General features: G+C 33.1%; 1 protein-coding gene across 3 annotated transcripts in view; it reads right to left on the bottom strand.

Moving 5' to 3' along the window:
* Positions 1-23,169, bottom strand: part of CSMD3 (CUB and Sushi multiple domains 3) — a 592,443-nt gene that overhangs the window by 128,273 nt on the left and 441,001 nt on the right. For all 3 annotated transcript variants that reach the window (XM_071421704.1, XM_071421705.1, XM_071421706.1), the window contains one exon: positions 12,087-12,203. In XM_071421704.1, coding sequence (XP_071277805.1) covers positions 12,087-12,203 — 117 coding nt within the window. The remainder of the gene's footprint in view (positions 1-12,086; positions 12,204-23,169) is intronic.

Below are 23,169 nucleotides of genomic sequence, written 5' to 3'. Positions count from 1 at the left end.
AATCACACTTTCATAGCATCTGACTGTCTAAGTAAGATTTTCTGAAAAGAAAAAAACTGGTAGAAGTAAAAGATCTGAATTTTGTTTTGCTAATTTTTCTATTACAGTCTCTGAACTGAAGGATAAAGGAAACACCTGCAATTTTTTGTTGCTTTTCTGTAGATCTTAATAGTAGCCTGTATATAACAGAAGGGATACCCAAAGAGACAACCGATCTAGAAAAATCGGTTTTGTTGATGACTCTTGTGATGGCAATAACAAAATCATTCATAAAACTATTATCTATATAAACATAAATTACATTAGGTTCAAATTAATTGTATCTCTCAGAACTCCTCATTATAGTTCTGGGCAGAAGTGACTTTTTAATATAAGAAAATGATAAAAAAAAATGTAGCAAGGGACCATGAAATGGGCTAATGAGGTATTTAAGTAAAGTGCCCAAATTTGTAGGCTGGTCTTCCTTTGATAAATTTGTTTTTAAGTCTCTCTCTAGTACTTAGGGAGACTAACCTCTTAAGTAATATACATAGTAGAAGGAATAAACAATTTAAACTCTGGAGTAACAATAGAAATAATAAGAAGAATACAATAATAGAACACTATTATGCCAAAATAAAAAAGAACTTTATTAAGATAGGAGGTTTAATTCAAACCATACTATTAATTATGTAATAAGGGTTCTAAATTTAATGGCAAAGTCACTTTGAAAAAGCTCTGTTTCTTCAGTCACCTCTCAGCTAATTTAGAGCTACTAATTAAAAGCACAACAGCTTTCTACATAAAATAATTATCTTTTATCATCCAACTAGTAAATGTTAATTTTTAGATCAGATGATTAATCTCTTCATTCATCTGAAACAAATTATCATTTCAGTTTACTGAATCATATGGATGAAATTGATATTTGAGTAATTATTTTTCTTTTTATTTGTAGGCAACCCCAAAGAACTCCCAGTGGAACACACACACACAAAAAAAAAAAAAACAAAACCAAACAAACAAAAAAAAAAAAAAAAAAAAACCAAAAGAGAGAAAACATGGAAAATGGAAATAATCCTTCATAGTCAAAATCATCAAAAAATTATATAAAGGAAACCTGTGAAAGGAAAAAGTTAAAATGTTCCATCCATCTGATGGCAGTAAATATGAGAAACAAGACTAAATCAGTATGATCCTTATAGTAAATAGAACCACTTATCAGTCGCCAGTCTGGCAACAGATGTGTTGCCAGTCTGCCTGAGTCTATAACTGAAATGTGAAGTCAGAACCTAGGGAGGTTTTCAAGACATAAATGAGAAAGTTTTTTGTTTTTGGAGAAAGGAAATCTTGCATAACAATCAGCTTGTCATTTTAGGATCTACAGTCCTTTATAGAAAATGGGAATGGGAGAAAGGAGGCTGAGAACAGGAGGAACATATGGCTTGGAGAAACAAAAGTTTGACTTGGTGATTCAATAATGAGAAACCTTACAAAACACAGGCTTTTTAGAGGCCTATTTCTTATTGTCTATTATTACTTCTAAACAGTGCAAGTGGGTGTTTACCATTACATGTATTTTAAAATGATAGGTCTCTCCAGGCCTCAAGTATTGAAGCAAAAAGCAAAGTATTCCATCCAAAGTTACATTTAATACATGCACTGTTAGAGTGGAACTTGAAGTGTGATAGTCACAACAAGAGAACCACATTGCTCTGACATCATCCCAAACATTTACAAGACCTGGACAGATGTGGCACAGGTGCTTTATCAGACCAGTGCTCTTGCATGGTCTCACCCCATGTAAGTAACAAAGATGATGTTTGCCCTTTTCTTCTCATGCAACCCTTATATAATCAGTTTGAGCTGGGCAAGTCTCATTACCCAAGTGTTGGTTTCAGGGAGGCTTTACATTTTCACAAAATATAGGTATATGTACATGTATATGTATCCATCCACATATATATATATATATCTATATCTATATATATATATATATATATATGTACACACTACTTTTCCTACTCTTCCCATTCATTCTTTTGCTATTCATCCCTTGTAATCATCTATATGGTCCTCCTCCAGTTTCCTGCCTTATTGACATGCCCCAGGTTCTACCTCTCAGAACCAATAGGGCTGTCATCCTTCAGTTGTTTCCAAAACCAAAAATTCAACCTGGCCTCCAAAACCAGAAATTCAACATTTTCATTAAGTGACAACTCAAAGTAATTTTGTCTCACCAAACAGCCATATTTTAACAGTCTTTCAATGATTTCCCAAAATGCAATTCAAGTTATAAACTCTTATAAGGAGATGGGATCACTTTTTGCCTCAAAATATGTGCAACTAAAAGCTTCCAAATTTGTTTATTTCCCTCTTCGAGAATTTATTCACATTTTCCTGAAATTTACTCATGTTATCAGAACAGATGCAATTCATCTCTATCTAAAATTCAACTAGAAAATGTCTTATAAAATTACTATAAATAAACAACTGGGTACAAACAGCAAGTGGCTAACAGCCCCCTCTCCTTTTTTCAGTAAAACAGATTGTTCAGAGATTCTCTTTCTAAGCAAGTGGAATAATCAGCCAGTTCTGCAGTCAGGAATATACATTGAAGAAATGCAAAGCAAAATATAGTGGGGACTGCAAAGACCTTTTTATTTGTTTTCTAAACAAAGGAAATTAAATAGAAATCACTGAGAAAAATCCAGTATCTTTGAAATTTGTATCTGTGCACCCAGTGGTGAACACAAATATTTGAGTCAATAAAGGTAATCTTACTTGAGAGAGAATTGGCTTATATCCAGAGGAACATAATGAAAAGTAAGAAATATGGATTACAAGTACGTAAACAGGGCCTAACAGTGAACCATTTTATAAGCAGAAAATGTTTTGTAAAAGAGATTTTTGCAGTTCCTTGATCCCAGTCTGATCCTAATGAGCTCCTTCCCTGAAATGTATCAGAATATTTCAGGGTGGAAACTTGGCCATGGTCACACTGACTTTTCATATATCTCTTTCCAGGTCTCTCTGTCTCTTACTGCCAACAAGTGAAAAATGTATCAGGGAGGCAGCATTTCTGCAGTTGTTCTGTTAGCATGATTTTCCTACTGATTTTTGGAGCTACAAAATAGGAAAATGCAGTGGAGGGTGAGAAACATAGCAAAAAAACCCAAACTGCCAAAACCAAAGAACCACAAAACCCAAGAGAAAGAAAAGCCTGGTCCCTACAACTGACCAGGCTTGAAGACTTAGAAAGCAGCTATATTACTCATGAAAAGATTTACAGTAAAAATTATGCCTTCATTATTAATATAACTTTATGATAAGATGTCCAAACAAATGGAGATTGAAGATTTTTTCTATTGTCCTTCCAAAGTACTGAAATCTTGTCCTAAGAAGTAAACCAAATAGAAAACAGAGTTGTTTCAGAACATATATCACCATTCAGTCTCCTCCTTGGGACAGTAACATGTGTTGAAAAGCTTTAAGCAATGATTTTAATGTAGTCTTTCATCCAATATTTGGAATAACCAGAAATCCAGACTAATTTCAGCTATTTTAATAACAGCCTTTTCTGTGAACAAGATTTGATGATTAAATATTTGGAGCAGCTGGAGTCCTACTGCTTAGAAAATTAAAACAAACAAACAAACAAGAAAAAGTCTTCAGAAATCTTGCATCAATTCAATCACATTACAGTGAAATTATTTTACTTATTGGGGAACTGTGAATTTCTTTGAAGACCACAGATGTGGTCTTACTCGACTTTGGGCTTAGGGCATTAAAAAGGCAGCTCTACTGGTGCCATAGTTTATAGTCAAACCCAATAGCTTAAGCTATTTTGTTGTCTGTATGTAATAGGTCATTATTATATTCAAACACATCATTAATATTTGAGCCAAAACTAATCATTTTTATTGGAAAAAATCTAAAAACAGCACTGAAAAAGTGACTTCAGATCATATGAAGTAACTAAATTCTTTAAATTTCATTTCAAAAATATAGTTTGAGGTCCTTTAAATGTCACCCTATGGTGACTTTTTTATTGGCATCTGCTCACTTGGCAAGCATGTTAAGCACTGAACCAATTAATGAAGTACTCCCCAGCTGTGAGTTTGAGTACATAAAATCATCTAGCTCTTCCTTTCAGAACCTAGGAGATTCATAGTTCAGTGGAAAGTAATGCAAAATGACCTTCTGGAACTTCTGTAATTTATATTGTTAGCATCTTAATGACACAACTTTGTCCTTGAATTAGAAAATCAAACCAGAAGTTAATAGTTATACAACTAATGATCACTTCTCTTCTTCAAAAAAATCTTAGGCTGCAAACTCCAGCTATTCTATGGAAAGCCTGTAGCACAGTAATCCATGTATACTTGAAATTATAATAAAAAAATATTCACTATCTATCAGGTATGTTTGATAGACAATATTTAACCACTGGAAGATTCCTATTTAAAAAAAAAAAAGTAGTCAGTATTATTGTTCTGTGTTTGAAATACAATGAAAAATAAAAATATTTGGCACAACCTTGTTAAAAGTAGCAAAATATTCTTCGAAAGAATAAATTCGTACATTAAAGGATAAATAATTTCACAGTTCTTATATTTAAGTTAAATTCTTGTGCTATAACTATTTTTATACTAAATTATGAAAATATTCATATTTAAAATAGCAGTTTTAGGTGCATATATTGTCTATTCTGGAGAAGCGAATACCTAATACTCACTAAAGTTCCTGCCAAAACCTCAAATAAAATTATTTCCAGCATATAATTAATTCTGCCTTTCATTTTCCCTTTTCATAAATCCATTAGGTACTCATTCTGAAGACAGGCTAGAGGGCATGGCTTCCTGTACCTGTAGAAAAACTAACACAATGCAGTGCATCACCTCCAATTCTTCTTGTGTCCAACAACACTCTAAGAAGGAGAGATATTATTGTCAAATATACACCTAATAGTAGGACATTATTAGACATTTTGTTCACCTCCAAAATTAGGTTTAAAACATTTGAGGGTGAGGAATCACTAAGAATAGCTTGAATTTGAATTAACCAATCCCAAGGCACTAAATGATTGCTCACTGAAATGTATCAGAAATTGCCAGCTTTACAACATATGCATAAGATAAAATAATGCTGTTCTATGTGTGCAATGTGACTGCAGGATGGATGGAGATCACATATGCAATGTTCTCTAATTCATTTAACCCTTCGTAGCTGCCAGAACAAATGTGATAAAATAAGGCTGTGTTGTTTCTTTTAAATTACAAATAAATGATGTTCTTTCAAAAATTGCAGACAGATGTTTTAGATGGGTTGAATCACACCATGGGAATATGTATCTCTATTTGTTGATTAGAGCAAGGATCTGAATGGTTTAGATAAGATATCTATTTAATTTGGTGTATAACTAAAACAAGAGGAAATGTATTCCAGCATAGGATTCAATTGCATGCATACACACCTATTTGCTTTGCCTGCAAGCCTAAATCTGCACTGTTTAAGGTTAGCACTTCTAGACATTCACAGATTTAGATCATCCCCACTTGGATTATACAGATTAAAACACAAATCCTGTTGCTGTATCCAACTCCAAAAGTCCAGAATTTACATTTATGGATGAAGACTTTTTTTTTTCCATTAAGATTTTCATGTCCACTTAGGATGTAGAAGATAGAGTTCAAAGCTTTTTATTTCTGGCTCAACACCACTACATTCTTTTCTTGCTAAATTGTGCAGAATACAATGAGTCAGATTCTACCAATTTTATTGTATTCATTATATAGCTATACAGTTTTCTTACTTTAAGGAAGAAATGAACCATGACTTCGTATGGTTAATTTTATGCATTGTGAATTTCAGAAAAATTGTCCGTTTATCATATTTAATCAAAATAATAGTGGAAAATAAATTCATACTCAGTCATTCAATGCACATTGAATGAACATTGAGAATATTCAACTTCTATTGTGGTAGGAGGGTGCATTAATTTATTTCAAGCACAACGAACACAATCTACACATTTTTCTGGCCATAATCAACCTGATTCCATGCTTAACCCTCTTCAGTTCTCTTCATTAACTCTCAAAATTAAATTTGAAAAAGAGTCAAATGAAAAGACATATACCTATCATGTTACGTCCACCCACAGAATTTTCAAATTCAAACAATATTCTGGCAATGAGCTAAATTAACATAAAGCAGCATTTACACCAATGTGAACGTTTCCATACGAAACACTCATTTTCATTAATTCATTAAAAATAATTACTTCAGCAATTGTAATTAAATATTACATATAAATATTACCTTTATTAAGCTTATTATCTCTGGGATGAAAAGCACTTCTGTGTCTGCCTGATATCCTTTGCACAATGATCTCTCAGTTCTGGCCAGGGTTTCTAAAGTCTATAATGGATGAAACTCCTGCTAATGTACTTTTGAATGAAGCTTAATTAGCTGACTGGAGAAAACTGAAGAAAAGGACTGCCATCAAATTTTTAAAGCTGAGCTCTTAAGTTTAGCTTCAAGAATTTACTAAGAATCATTCTAGTCTAACTAGTAGAAGATCCTTTGAAAATATTGCAGTATCAGAATGGTGGTAAGAGAAGTAACAACATGGCAACAGAGTTAATAGAATACCAAGAAAAAAGGATGAGGTGTGGATTTTCTATCAACTATTGCTATTACTGATACAGAAGGTACTTCTTCCTATTGTTCACAATAAATATTTGTATGTACACCCTCAGTATTCCATGATGATCACTCTATACTTTAGAAAGCTGAGAAAACAAACCAGAAAACTGAATTACTCAACTAAATTTGATTTAATTAAATTTCTGGATTAACTGATACATATTTTTAAAATATTTTTATTTTTTATATGAAGTGCCCTGTGATAGTCAGTTTTTATGTTTTAATGCAAAATTTTGTGAACAAATACAAAAACATAGATGATTTTTTTCTTTAAAAAATAGTTTTATGGTTACATAAAAAGTGTAAATAAATAAATGGTCCCTTTTCTTGGAAGTCATTTTGATTTGAAGTAATTTTATTTTTGGGAAAGAAAGGTGAGCTAACTTGCTTTTTATAAAATATAGGGTACAAGCTGGATCACTGTCTCTTTCTTCTGAAATTAGTGTCTTGAACCTTTATACAGTTGGACACTCAAGCTTTTGGAGCAGTCTTTGTGGCTTCACTCCATCTTGTTGACAAGTAATCATTGCTTGAACGGTGCAGTCTCACAGCTTTGAAGTGTTTGCTTGTATAAAAAGAGGGTAGGAGCAGAATCAGATTCCAATCAGATTCCTGCCTATGGTGGCATTTTGATATTTTAGAAAATATTCATTCATTTCTATCTCCCTTTCAGCAAAGTATTGCTTAATTCAAAAATTGTTTAGTTTATGTTTAAAAATATTGATCCAAGCTATTTAGCCAGACATTTCCATCCATTTTTACCTAAGATGGAGATTTAAACCCTCCACATTTTAAAAATGTCAGTCCATATGCATCTGCCACATTTCTTAAATTATATTAAGATGTACACAGCAGTGATGATGGATTCAAGTTACTAAAATGTTTTTACTGTAGATCTACATCTGTAGAAATACAGATGTTTGACTCTAATTCAGATAAGTATTATCATAAATAGAATTTTGGTTCTCATTCCATCTTGATATGAGATTGCCATTTGGCACATTCTGCTCCTTATGGTCTGTCCTTGCCTATCTTTTTCTTTCCAAATGTAATCTGGGTTTGCAATCAAATCAAACTACTGAAATAACTTTACTGTGACACGACTGTTAAGGGGTCTAATAGCTGTAGATGCAGTGGGCTGTCTAACAGAAAACCTATGCTGACACCATTGTTTGATCAGTGTGTATTTTCACTGGCAGAATAAAATCTGTAGGTTTATCTTCTAGTAGTTGGTAAAAATTATTCTTTCAAGGACATTATTAATAATAACAATAATCCCAAAGTTCAGCTGTTTCGTTCTACTTCTTTTTTTCCTTTGTTGCTAATATGGAATAACTCATGTCTATCTCTTAGAAATTCAAGACAAGACATAAGCAAAAGCTGAAAATGACATAAATGTGTCTGCAAATATAAGCCAGTTATTCAGGAACTGAAGAGAATAGTGGAATTAAATTTCCCTGTTTACAGTAAGCAAACTGGATCTACCTTCATTGCCATAATTCTAAGAAGTCTTCTCCCAAAATATCATTCTTATCAATAAAATTCTTGCTATTTTTTATTACATTTTCCTATAGATGTAAAGCAAATGTTTCCATGGAAACTAGACATTTTCCCTATTAATGTTTTAGCTTCTAGGTGGGAAAAGATAGCTCTGCTTTAAATTTCATAATTTTTGATGGCAACTGAGAAAACATATTTATTTTGTGGTAGCGTAGCTCAAAGCCACACTTACATACCTTACCATGAATGTTCAATCTATCTTTTTGCTCTAACAAAAAGGAAAGCCATTTGCTGAGGCCAGCTGATATAAAATCGATTTTGCTATTAAAAATATTAATTTAAAAAGAAGTATAGATGACACCATTATACAGAGCAGAGCATACAATTTAGATCATGTCCATCAGGGAAAATAACTAAAATCTCAAACATCTGCATTTTAATTGTGACCAAAGCTGTATTTCAGGACTGAACAATTAACAGTCATTACACCGCTTTAAATATCAGTGGGAGAGTGTCAGATAAGAAGCTGAGTCTTCCATGTTTACAGAAGATTTTGCCTGTGGCATACTGTGTGCTTTTGTGAATCATTTATCTTGTAGCTTAAACCTGTCATGGTATGAAATATTGCAGCTGTGATTCTGCATGACAGAATAATGAAACACTGGGAAAAAGTCCACATTGAAATGACTTTTCCACTGAATTTTTGACTTGAGAACCCAAGAAGCTGCAGATGAAATAGGTTTTCTTTTCAGTCCATAAAAAACTAATCCAGGTTCCCTTCTACACACTGAATATATTATTACATTGTTTGTGGGTTTTGTCTCTATTGACCAGGTTTTCACATTTTTTTTCTCTAACTGTTCTTTAAGTTCTCATATACTGTATTGCATGCCAAAACCAGTTCTTGAAGAGTTTCCATTCAGCAAATATTTGATTGCCGTATTTCACTTTGAAAGTTGGAGCCACAGAGAAGATGACAGATTTGTTGCTGTTTTCTTTAGGAAAATTAAATTATCATATGTCAGCAGCTTTGCTGGAGTACCCCTTTGTAGCAACTTAGACTACAGTGTGCACTTAGACTACATTGTGCGCCAGCCATACCGCTTGCAGTTCTCTTTAGCAGAGCCCTCTGGAATGCATCAAGGTTACAAAGACATAAACCATTCTAAAATAAGAAAGAAGAGGCTGAGAGACAGAATATCAAGACCACAAGAACTTGATAACAAAGAGCTATGAGGCACCTGGACTGTAACCAATCACATACTCTGAAGAGTGCGTGCCGAACGCGTGGACAGGATAGCGGCACCAATCAAGAAAGGTGTGATCAGTGTGTGCAGTAGTTGTAGAATCTATAAATAAGTGCATAATGTAAACAGTAAATGGCTTCTGCTCAATCATACTGGTTAGTCACACAGGAGTCCTGGTTTCCCATATTCCTTCATTCTCAAAAAGATTATTTTGTTGGGAGTAATCTCTGTCAAATCTACACAATGTGATATATATTACCAAGTGAATTAAATATGAAATCTTATGTCTTTTTCCACAAAGGCCAGATTTTTTGGTGACCATTTGTCAGTGAGTGATCCCTACATACCAACAATTTGCAAGTGAAGACTTAACGCAATATCTTCTATCAGGACCCAAAACAACAGAGTTACAGGGAAAAAAGATTCTACTCACTAAAATTGATCTGAAAGACCTCAGCATTGCCATTTTATGGCTATTCTTCTCTGAACTTAAATATATTTTGATGAGTGAGAGGTAAAAGCTATTAGATAAAACACATTCATTAGTCATACTGTAAAATTTCAGGCTGAGACAAATAATTACATTGAATGTAAAAAACTTCAGTTAAATCAATTGTCAAAATTTGCTTTTCTTAATGGTTTTTACTGGAATAATTTTATTGAAGACAGATTGCAGAAAGAGCCCAGGTAAGGAAAAAATCTGTATTAATAACTTACAAAAAAAATTACACATCACTGTACAATTCAAAGAAAGATTCAGATTTTAAAATGTAAGCTTCTGGGTGTGAGGAATTCTGCTGCCTATTCTGTATGAGTATCATTGGAAAAAAACAGCTAAAACAGAAATATATATGTTTTGGCACTTGTTTCAATGTGTCATGTCATCCTCATTTTGAGTGGTTACTACCAGATACTTTTTTTACCTTTCTCTTTCAACAGACTTTTGTGTTCTGCATTCAGAAAAGTGGATCAAATATCTTCTATGACATATTCTACAGGTACCTGAACTAATTGTCAAAATACACTATTTAAATACAAGAAAAAAAAATAAAGGTTTATCCCAAAGTAGGACAGACAAAACGTTTAGGTATTCTATAACATTTGTATTCCACAATATGTCAATGAATCCTTATATGCTAAGGTTAAGCATATTTAATAATTTTTATTTGCATCAGCATTGTTTTGTCTAATCACCGTGAAACAGTCAGAATTCCTTAATACTGTTACTATCATTCTTAGTGTGTAAGAAAACCAGTATTTCTCAAATTATTCCAAATAACTATGCAGAGCAGTGGGATTTTCTCCATTTCCATGTGCTGTTTTTGGAAATCTGGTTTATTTCTGGAAATCACAAAACTACACATTTTGAATCCATTATTGTAGTAATTTTAAGGCTTTACATGTTGACATCTGTTTCAAAAACTGAGCACCACTATAATGATATTCAATGAGTAACTTCAGATTTTATGAAAATGGGAGGATATAAACTTTTCAGTTTATCTAAAAATTATTAGATCTGTCAAAAGTCCATGCTTATAATAGCTAGAAATAAACCAAGAATTGTGCAGATCTGTTTAATTTTTTCTTAATATTTTTGGAGTAATGAGAAATCGGCATGACTTAGGAGACAATACTTTTAAAAACCTTATTTATTTTGTAGTAGTCTACGCACCTCTACACTATACCTAAGAATAAGCTAATTCAATATTAAGGGAGTTCAGATATAATGAGTATGGCAGATGGACACACAGCAGCTGACACATTGTCTTTAATTTGGCTAAGATGTTTGCAGAATCAACATGAAGGAAGGTTAAGAAATACCCATCCCCATCCCTAGGCACCTGTTATTTGATAAACTGAAATGTGAGCTGGGGGTCATAATGAAGTCCTGATTTTCCAAGCACAAAACCACAGCATGGATATTTAAAGCTTAAATGATACTCAATATGCGGCATACTGCTTACCAAGTAGTCAAAGTGAACAAAAAACCCATCAGCAGGTATCACAGACATTTAATAATAAAGTGAGATAGAATAATTCATAAATCCAGGGAGGCAAACTGTCTTTGTATGGGACAGAAGATAACATTAAAATATTTGTCTAATCAACAGAAAAAATGTTAGTATGGAGGTGGAGTTTTGATGGAGGATCAGAGAATCTACAAAACCCGAGCAGAAAACTGCTGCTCTTATTTCATTTGTCAATGAAGACTACGCCATTGCCTCATGATGCAGAGAAGCCAAGGGTTAAAAAAGCAATGCTACCAAATATTTAAGATAAACATTGCTTCCCCTGCTTACATGGACTTACTGGAGCTATGCTTCACTTTCTAGAGCATAGGCACATGACCCTGGGTGAAAAGAAACCTGAAGTGGTACCACAAATATAATTGGTTAGCATCACAGTAGTATTCTAAGTTACATGCTAGTTAGCAGTGAGACAAAAATACTGAACACTAATTTCAAGAGATAAAGGCCAACATAAGTGTTTTGAGAAAATAATGCACTATGAAATGATAGAGGTGTTAATAGAAGTATCAGCTTAAAACAGCTTATCCACATTAATAATTTTATGTAAAAGCAACCATACAAATCATCCAGAATTGTTGAAAGTATCCAAGCAACAAAAAGATATTAATGAGACCAGACTTACCAAACTCCTTAGGAACAGTGATAGAGTAAATACAGTTGTGGCCAACACTATAATTCTTGGGATAGTTTGGTGATAATACAGTCCCTTCAGAACCTGTTGATCGGCTTCCACAGGGTGCTAGAAAGTGAAGATAATTGGTTTTAAAAAATGCAATATCATTAAAAAATCAGTTTAAATTGTGTTACAAAGCAGAGTGACGCAGAGTCCCCAGGCAGGTGCATTTGTTGTATGCTGGTATATGATATTACAGGAAATTTTATTACACTTCTACACTGGATTAAATTTGTACATCCTGTGACATATGGAGTATGTGCAATTCTCTCATATATCAAATGAGAATTGATTGTTCTCTAAAGATTTCCAGATCAATTGTTTTTTCTTTAAAATTTATAAACCTTCTTAATAAAAGTAATGATGTCATTTATATGCAGTATGCTATTATTTACAGCATACAAAACTATTATTCATTCCTATGATGCTTTATACTATGTTAAGAGCATAGATTATACAGTCCTTCTACACCCTAGTAAATTCTTACTCACTCCAATACACTCATCATGCAAAATAATGTACAACTACAACTAGTGATATAAGAAAGTCAGGTTTTCTTGACTGAACATGATGTACCACTTACTTATATCTCAATTATTTATAACTTTTTATAAATAAAAAGTTATGACCACATACTTTTCTTTATCACAGAAACATCATGTTTATGCTGCCACAGCCATGATACTTGATCAAATGGAAGATAGATACAAATGCTTTTTATCACAACAATGTATTTTTCTACGGTTTACAACAAAACTTGGTATTTGGCATTATTCAAAAATGTCAAGTAAGAAACAGTGTTATTTCTTTTTTTTTTTTTTTCATAAGATGTACAGGTGCATATATATGAAACATTATTCAATGTTAGTGGTTTCCTATGTCTATTGCCTGCTTGTCACAGACACTTTGTAATTTAGGGCTTTAATTTAGATTTAACCCTAATCTATTTTCAAGACTATGGAAGCTCTTTGTTGCAGACATCTTTTCACTAAAAATCCTTTCTTTAGGATTTTTCCTTCTGAGAAGCTAAGAGGCCTCAGAGATGGAATGCAAACAGTAGTTGTCTGCTGCTGTGGAATGCAACAGGTCCACCTGTGATCGGCCCATCTTGGATGTTTATAATTAATGGCCAATCAAGGACCTTTGTTATCATTCCTTTCGTGTCTATTCTTAGCTTAGCCAGCTTCTGAGAAAACCTGTCCTTCTTTTTCTTTTTAGTATAGTCATAATGTAATATATATATATCATAAAATAATAAATCAAGCCTTCTGAACATAGAATCAACATTCTCGTCTCTTCCTTCACCTGAAAACCCCTGTGGCCACGGTCACAGCTCTTTAGAATATTTTTTCTCTTTCTTTAAACTCTTTTTAATGAGTTTATTGTTAACTTATCTATTTAAAAAAATTATTTCCTGTTAAGACATGAATTTATAAATGAAGTAGTACTCAATTTCATTTGAGTTTCATTTCAATCAGTTTCATTTGCTAAACATATCTGGGGTTTTTTTTTGTAGTATTCTCTCAAAATATTAATACTTCATGAATTACATTAAATAAGAAAAAGATGGTTTTCTTACTACTATTCCAGAAGACTTTATTTCAGTACTTGTCATACTAAAATCAAGACATTTATTAGTGTTGTTACAAATAACATATTTTAACACTACTTTTAGTTAATTCACACAAAATGTTTAGTGGAGTATACCATGAAAAGAACACATATTTAAAATGTAGCAAGTTAAGGCCCCAACACTTTGAGAACAGGTTTATGCAATTTTCATCAGCATGGATTCCTTTCATACGGTGTAACTTCAGAGTTTGGTGGGCTATGTACCTGAAACAGGACCAGGTGGCACCCATTGCTCCAGTTTGCATACAGTTTTGGAAATTATTTAATGGATTGCTGTGAAAGTCACGGTATTTGAAATATGTCAACAGAAGGGTTGTGACTTCTGCTTGTACATATGTATATGCATGTGGCAGATGAGGCACATGCACACAAGTGCTCCAGATATACTGGAGTTAAGCAAACTCCATCAGGAACCACACCAGGATGAGCTCTTGGTGAGACTTAGGACAGTGGATGGGCACATGCCCTGACACACAGAGTAAGCACTGACTTCCACATGTACATGGAATATTGCCCTCTGTGGCTAAAAGAGTAATCTCAGTGCCTTCCATCACTCCACCACCATGTGAAATATTAGAATTTATAATCTCTTGTGAAAACATATTTAGATAATAGAACTACTGGACTTTTTCCAAGAAGCAGTAAGTGTCTTGGCTGAGGCTCATTTGCAGACACTTATTTACAATGACTTACTGGAAAAACATAAAGTAAGAAACATTCACTATTTAAATGTGGCAAATATTTGTGACAAAACCATATCTGCTTACCAGCTTGTAAGTACTCAAGATTTTCTATTCCAGATTTTGGATTAAACAGAAGTGAATATGGAAGAATATAAGCAACAAAAGCATTAAAATAAGAAAAATAAATTGTAAAAAAAAATCATCCCGACCTTCTTTTCTCTTTCCTGTTTGTGAGTTGAACGGATAAGCTACAATCACCAGTACCACTGTACCACTCTTGCATTCACATCATGATTACACCTGCCTAATCAGCAGAAATTATGTGCAAATTTAGGGTAAAACTACAGTTCCACTAAAGTCAATGGCATTGACACGAAAAGGAACATAATTTCACCCTTAATGAAACTTGAAGTCCTTGTACATAAAGGCAGTACGTACTTAAAAAAAAAAAAAAAAGCAGTAAATACAGTCCTCAGCATATTGTTGACATTTACTTATAAAGAAAAATAAAAGTTTGTATATACTCTGTTTCTTTTCTATTCTTACAGGTTATGCAATTAGTAAAGGCATTATCTTAATTGTAAAAAAGGGTTCTTACACTAGTACGCTTAAATCAGAGCAAAATATATTTACCTATATACAGATCTAGACAAAATATGTCATGATAAATATCAAGATAGCATTATGACAGCTGATACAAAAAATTCACTAATTTTATTGAAAAAGCCAATATATTTATTGAAAAATGCTTATAGATATCTAGAAGTCATTAAATCCAACAATTTTTGCAAATTAAGAAAAAAAAAAGTCTAGCATCTTCAAAAATCTGAGTTCTCATTAGTACTGACCTATGGTTAAAATAACTTCCAAGTCTCTAAAAGGTGAATATAATACCATTTTCTTTTACAGTTGATAATTAAGATGTTTATATGACACTTTGTATGAAACATCCAAACATTTTTCCCACATTCTGAATTCCATGAAAGTAACATACATCTGCACTGGATTTAAATGGGCATATATACGCTCACACAAGAGAAGCTGGCATATATCTGTTCACACAAGGGGAGAAGACACACGCTGAAGCAGGATTTCCAGTGAGAATCTTTTAGGTACGAGGTCTTTCAACAACAGTTGTCTTCTTCAGCCTTTGCTACAATGTACTGAGTACAAACTGGAGTTAGACATGAACTATTTGTCACTCTGGCATATGCAATATACAGTCAGCAGTAAGAACTTAATACTTGTGTTAAGTATTTCTTTCCTTGAATTTCTTTCCTTGGTCTTCTCATTCTGGATTTTTTTCACTCAGCTCTTTCTGAGATTACTTTTCCTCTTATTATATCCTTTATTTTCCAGCTGCTCCTGTGATGACTCTTATTTTCACAAGAATTCACATTCCTGGGTCTCAAAAATAACTAGTATAAAGGGAAGTTGGTTCAAGATGTAAGCATCCAGTTGACCTTTACAAGCTGAGAAAATATTAAATTTTGTAAATCATTAGGTAGTGAACAATTTAACTCTTATAGCAGCTGGATGGTCCTTCAAGACTTTTCTGAATGTGTCAGGGAGGAGAAAGAGATTTGCTTGGTATTTTAGTAAGCTTAGAGAGCTCACTGACTGTATTTCCTTCCTTGCATTTTGGGAAATGCTGAATTTAAAATGCCAAAAAGTTTCAAGAAGAAGAGATTTTACCCTGACCTACACTAAACATTAATGGTCAGAAATCAAAGATGGACATGAAACCATAGCTACAGTGAATTGAAAACATTAAGCTGATGCAAACATATATTTTTGCCTCCAGAAAACAGCTAGCATCAAGTTGTTTGGATAGATGTAAAACTTCCACTGCTACCATGCTATCCATTGACTTTCACTAATGCCTAATTCAGCTAAGTAGGTCTTACTGTCTTGGTTTCAGTTTTATAGTGCAAGGATTTGTTTAGTTTCCTTATGAATAGAAAGTCAAAGACTTATAAATTGTGAAAATCAACTCATCTAATTACTATGCTCTGCATTGAAAAGTCTAGCTATAATAATAATCTAGCAAACCCATCACACCCACAAATATAAATTGTTAAAACAAACAAAAAATACAACAAATACTGAGAACCATTCCCCTGAATGTAAAACATCCTGCAGAATAAAATAACCCAACCAATCAACCAACCAGCAAAAAAAAAAACCCTTCAGGAGGCAACTGATATTTTCTAATGTAATTCTCCAATAGTATTTCATTATTTTTTAATAATGTTTGCTTAGACTCTGAAATAATGTATTCCTTGATGTATTTATTTATGATCTAGCTTATTCTAGTTTATTCACCAAAATTTTATGCAGTATGCTGTCCTTGTCCTGCTTTCCAGGGTCAGCAATGGAACACTAGTGGGAGAGCAAGGGACTTGACTCCGTTAAGAATGTGATAAAGATCAGTGTGTTGATGCATTTCTCACTATTTCCTTAAAACATTTTTAGCATTAATGGTAAAAAGTTGCTGTATGTGCTGAACTTAATGGTATCTTGCCTTGTAAAACAGCATCCCCTGTAGCCCTTGACAAATCCTATCACAAAAACAATAGAGTATCACCCATTTTGTATGTAAATTGGCAAGCATTTTATCTGGAAGATTACCCACCTTGATCATTAGTATTCATTTACCTTTGTCAAAGAACCACATTCTACCTCATTATGGCAGTGTATTAGTAAATAGAGAATGCAATATAAAATGCATTACCATCAGAACGACATCTTTTCTCAAATTTTAGTAGTTGTAAAAGAAATGTAGTTGAAAACCACAGAGGGAAAATCACCCAGCAGAACAATAGGTTCTTGCAATCGATGCCTAACTACTGCTATAAAGTCAAATTTTCTGTGCCTCCAGCTAAACAGTACAGTGTTAAAAGCCCCAGTCATGTGCTTATTGCTCATATGTTTTTCATCAGGCCTTTGCAGTTTAACCAAAAGAAAGAATGCACAAGGTAAGAGTTGAGTAAGAAAAAAGTGAAGAATGGACTACCTAAGCATGAGGATCAATTTCAAATCTCGTAATTTTCTTTAAAAATGAATATTTTGCTATCAAGGCTTTTTTTTAATGCAGCTTGAAGTTTTAAATTCCTACTCTTGCTTTCAGATCACCTACTTTCTAGCTCCTACAGCTAAGATCTAATATAATTTAATTGTATTTGCAGATTTAAGTGCCATGTTGCACTATCCATTTTTAAACAGCAGTTCTCAATGGAATCAATGGGGAACACTGCTTAAAAATGAATGGCACAATATGGCTTTATATCATGCAGATAAATTTGATTACAGAGCTACAAATACAATCAAAAAATAAGAGCAACTGTGCATGAAGTCTGGAAAAGGAAGGAAAAATGCCTTGAAGAACTGGTGATGGGATACTGACTTTTTTATCTAATGGGTCACTGTATCAAAATCCAGTCTAAGATACCTAGTATTCAGTTCATCTAAATGAGTAGGTTCAGAAAAAAAATTACTTAGTGACATGATTTATGTTTATAAAATTTAATATATTATTGTGGTTTAACCCCAGCTAGAAAATAAATACCACACAGTCCTGCTTGCTCATCTCCCCTTGGGGTGGGAGGGGTGAGAAAATTGAACGGGTAAAACTGGAAATTGTAAAGAAAAGGAAAATAAAATAGGAATGTAACCTACGAAAGCCAAGTAACAGTGATGAAATCACTTGTTCACCATCAAGCAACGAATACCTTGCTAGTTATTCATCAGTGACCCCAGGCCAACCTTCCCCCTGTATTATTGCTGAACACGATGCCATAAGGTACAGAATGTCCCTTTGGTCATTTGGGATCAGCTGTCCCAGCTGTGCTGCCTCCCAGCTTCATGTGCTCCTCCAGGCTGTTCACTGGTGGGATGGTATGAGGAGCACCAAAGGCTTTGACTCTATGTAAACACCGCTCAGCAGTAATGAAAACCCCCTGGTATTACCGAACCAGCAAAAATCCAGGTCCTACTAGCTACTGTGAAGAAAATGAACTATGTACTAGCCCAGACTTCCACATATATTAAATCATTGGATGCTCTTTTTCCTAGTCTTATGTAATAAAATATCATTCTCTTTATCCTTTGTAGCCCAATTACAAGATTTTCAGTTGCAATGATTTCTTGTAGTGGTTATAAGTAAAAAGAAAATAAATACAGAGACTGATATATCACCTTATAGATAGAACATAATTTTAATGCAAAAGATATTGTAACATATAAAAATGGTAGACATTTATTCTAAAGTTCTAAATTACAGATACATTTATTGTGGATATCAGTCTGTGAATGTGAAACTGATGATGAACCTAAAGCTGCTTTTAAAATACAATGAATATGTAAATGACAATCTGATAAAAAATGTATGTTTTAGTTGAGACTTGGAAAAGCAGAAATACATTAGAAATAAAAAGACACTAAAAAATACAGGGAGAGAGACAGTGCAACATCATAATGCTTAAAAGCAGTATGAAAGAAGAAAACATAAAGAATATAGATTTCTGTACTGTAGTCTCTTCAGTCTTCACAACAGAATTTAACAATGCAATCAAAACCGATGTAAAAAATGAGAAAGAAACTGAGGATAGTATATGTAAAAGTATTTGATTATAATTAGTTAAAACAGGCCAGCAGAAGCTGGCAATTTAGAAATTTACTAAAGCAGGCCCTGAATCATTAACAGAAAATGGGGAAATCATGGCATTATTTAAAAGCAAACAAACAAAACCCCCAAAACAAAACAATAACGAAAAAGAAAAACCAAACCCAAACTAAAAACCCCAAACAGAGAAATTCTAAGTAGCAACTTAAAAAAAGAATCAGCAATTGTAGAAACTCAAGATCAAAAGCAGCTAGCAACTGTTGCAGGAAAACCTAAAAGATCAAAGTTAGATTTTGAGTTTCAATAAAACATTGCTGTAGAGAAAGATATATGTAAGCTAGGCTTTAATGTACACATAGAACGTAACATTTCTGTTCCATTTTAGTGCACTGAAGTTTCAATAAGAATATCACATCAAGTTTTTGCCATAAAAAAAAAAAAAAACAAACCTATATTTTCATATTAGCACAAAGTTTTGAAATACTAGGGGGGGTTTAGGCTTTAAAATGAGAATGAGAACATGGGCTGTCTGGTCACTTTTTGAATATGTGGTAAATTGAGATAAAGATTAGAGGAATAATTGCCCAGCAATTCTAGTATAATAAAATAATTTTAGATAGTCTCATAAATATTTTTGGGATGTTATTAAATTATTGTGTGATTCCTGGAAGAGAGAGAGATATAAATATCTGTCCCAATGGGTTAAGGATATAAAAATAGAAAAGAGATAGTACTTATTATAATTGGTTATGGATCTATGCATAGTAATTGATTCTAAGATGACAAGGAAGTTTGTCTGATATCTTTGGTGCTGGCAGTGCTAAACCCACAAATCAACTGTTATAGTAAGATGGTTATTTAATATTTTCAAGAAGAGAAACTCATTAAGAAAAAAGATTATGAATAAAACAATACAAATGGGAGAACACCTAACAGCAATTCCTAAAAAAAAAATCCCCAAGAACCTACAGCTATTTTCGAAGTTTTCTAAAAGATGTATAATCAGTAAAATTTGTCTTGTAAGGAGAAAATCAAAGAGATTAGAATCTGTGTAGCAGATAATTAGCAGAGAAACACAATTAGATACAGTTTGAGAAGTACATTTCAAGAGGAAAGTGCCTCTTTCTTTTAAATAAAGAGAAGCAGCAGAAAATTTAGCAGTGCCTTTGATGTTAATACATAAAGTTTATATAAATACATAAAATGCAATTAAACACACTATCAAATTATTTCTATGAAAAATTTTTTAACAGTTCATCAACTTTTACGACCAAAGCCAAATAAGCCAAATAACTTTGTATATTCAGTTTCTGTTTCTTGAAATCTTTTAAACAAAACTAGATGTTTTTCTGAAGATACAAAAAGCAGATTTTATACAGTTGATTATGAGATGCAGTTCTATATTCAGGGGAAATCTAACTTTAGAAACAATGTTTGTTCTCAATTTAATAATTAAATATAAATATCAGTTCTCTTCAGTTTTTCCTTAAGGAACTGTGGTGCACAGAGTTTTCAAAAATCTCATATAGTTTTCTCAAGTGCTGAAATCACGTGTTGCTTAAAATTCATTTACTAAATTTACTCATTTTAGCCAAGTGTAAGAAATGTGTGAAATTATTTTTTTTTAAATAGAAACTGAGATGTAGCAGAAGGTCAAAATCCTGCATTGTTTTTTGTTGTAGAATGGGTTCACATCTGATAGTTCTTTCATAGTATTAGCTGTTATTCATAAATCCAAAATATTATCAGTTTGCAAAATTATTTCTTCTTTATTTTTTTCTATATTTTTCTGAACAAATGCAATTAGCTGGAAATTAGACATAATTCTGTTTCTGCCCTATCTGACTAAATTCAAGTCCATTTTAGAAGAGCAGTAAAGAGAACAAGCATAAATGAAAAATTGTGTGCTCCTATTTCAATTGTCAAAGCCCTAGAGAGAACATTAAAGGAGATTTGAAGAGTCAGATTTCCAATTTTATAACCCAAAATCTAATTCTATATAATGATTCCATTTTTAAATGTCAGGGTAGAGCTACACATCATGAATTACTTATTATCAAGGCCTGTGGCATGTAAATGTCAAAATACTCCATAGCATAATCAGATACCAAATAGGTAACCAAGTAAGTATGATTAATATATTAATAGTTAATAAATAAAGCTAAAAATAACCAGATTAAAATTAATCCTAACTTATAGGAAATTTTAAATCCCTGTTTAACAGATGCATTAGTAAATTTTGAATTTAAAATAGCTAAATTTCAGACAATTATTCTTAATTCTTCATTTTTCTGCTAATACTGCAAGAAATAGCTTCATGAAAGAAAGCTTTCTTCAACAGGGAGCAGTGGATGAAATTAATTTCCAGTACAGTATAGTCTTCTAGAATTTCAAGTGATATTTAATGCATTAATATTTTTGTTCTGAAGGAATTGTGTGCAGATGACGAAAATTTCTTATGTTGCTTGCCTCTAGAACAAGGGGTGGGATCTGACTTCTCCCTGTCTTGCATGGGAGGGAGCTGTTTGCAGAGGAGCTGGAGCTCCTCTTGTTCATGTTTCTCACTGCTCCAGTTGATAAAACCAGCAGAAAGCCGTGTGATATTTTTCCAGGAGTCTCTCACTGCATAAGCACTCCCTTAATAATGTTGTGTTCTTTCATTTAATGTTTTGTTTTCTTTTGCCAATGAGATGGAATTAGAGTAGCAGGCTCTGAGAATGAAGCCAACAAATAGGAGAAAACATTTTCTAACAACTTTTGTGCTAGAATAAAGATCTTTGCAGTGAAACACTCTCTGCTCATAATAAATGGAGATGGAATAGGTCTTTGCAGACAGCCTATGCTTCAGCACAGCTTCATTCCTTTGAAAGAGCACACCAGTGTTATAGTTTCCACAGCTGAAAAAAAGTAACTAAATAAGAGTTTGAACAAGCTTTTCAAGTCAACTGCCTGCAGGAGACTTGACAGGATATTTAAGGAACTGCTGAGGGAAAACGAACAATGATTTTAAAACAATTTAACTGCCAACATACTAAATGAATAAAAAAGAAGAGAAAAGAAAATTGGCAGTCTTCTGGGGAAGACCATTTCAGAGTCTTTCAAGTATATTAAGATAGCAAGAGGAAAGAGCATTATATGACAGATGTGTAGAAGTAAAAATAAATCAGAGATTAACAAAGCTTAACATATTTTAGCTACAATATCAGAATTGAGAGATTGATGCATCACAAAATATGAATCAAAAATGTGTAAGGATTTATAGATCTCTTCATAAGAAATAATCATCCTTTCCAAGGAGAAAGTTCCTTTTTTATTCTTTTTGAAGGTCATATAGCCTACTTATTATTTATTTGTTCATCTGTGCACTCTTCATATCTAAATAAGATTTCATTACTTATTTGGTTTAAAGAATAAGTTCTATTATATGATGAAGAGCATGATGATGGCTTCTAAGCAGAAGAAACATAAAAAATGTGAGGATGAAAGTTAAATTATGAGCTTTCTCAGATCTCAGTAACTTTATAAGTTCATTTCAAACTTCACAGAACAAAAAATCTACTTATTACTATAGAGCTCATAAGTGATATCAGCCACTGAATCTTGTTATGGTGATAGGACTTTCACCATTTTAGGGCTAGGGAAGCTGTAAATTCAAAGGAACTTAGGAGTGAAAAGAGGATGTATCATCTTTGGAAAGAGAGTCAGGTTTCTCAAGAAGTATTTAAGGGGGTGCTAGGGTATGTAGGAAAAATATTAGGGAGGCCAAAACTCAGTTTGAACTTAATTTGGCAACTTCTGTAAAGGATAATAAAAAATGTTTCTACAAATATTTTAATGGCAAAAGGAAGGGTAAGAAAAACCTTTTCTCTCTACTGGATGTGGTAGAGAGCTTAGTAACTGCAGATGAGGAGAACGTGCAAATGCTTAGCACCTTGTTTGCCTCAGTCTTTAGTGAGAAGACAGCTTGTCCTCAGGACAGCTGTCCTCCTGGGTTGGTAGATGGTGTCAGGGAGCAGAATGGTCCCCCTGTTATCCAGGAGGAGGCAGCCAGAGAACTGCTGAGCTGCTTGGATATTTATAACTATAGACCCAG

This window comes from Agelaius tricolor, unplaced genomic scaffold (genome assembly GCF_023055355.1).
Source record: "Agelaius tricolor isolate 1412-34295 unplaced genomic scaffold, bAgeTri1.0.p SCAF_2, whole genome shotgun sequence".
Classification (NCBI taxonomy): domain Eukaryota; kingdom Metazoa; phylum Chordata; class Aves; order Passeriformes; family Icteridae; genus Agelaius; species Agelaius tricolor.
The sequence above is the reverse complement of the archived record's forward strand: the minus strand, read 5'-3'. Positions and strand labels throughout refer to the sequence as shown.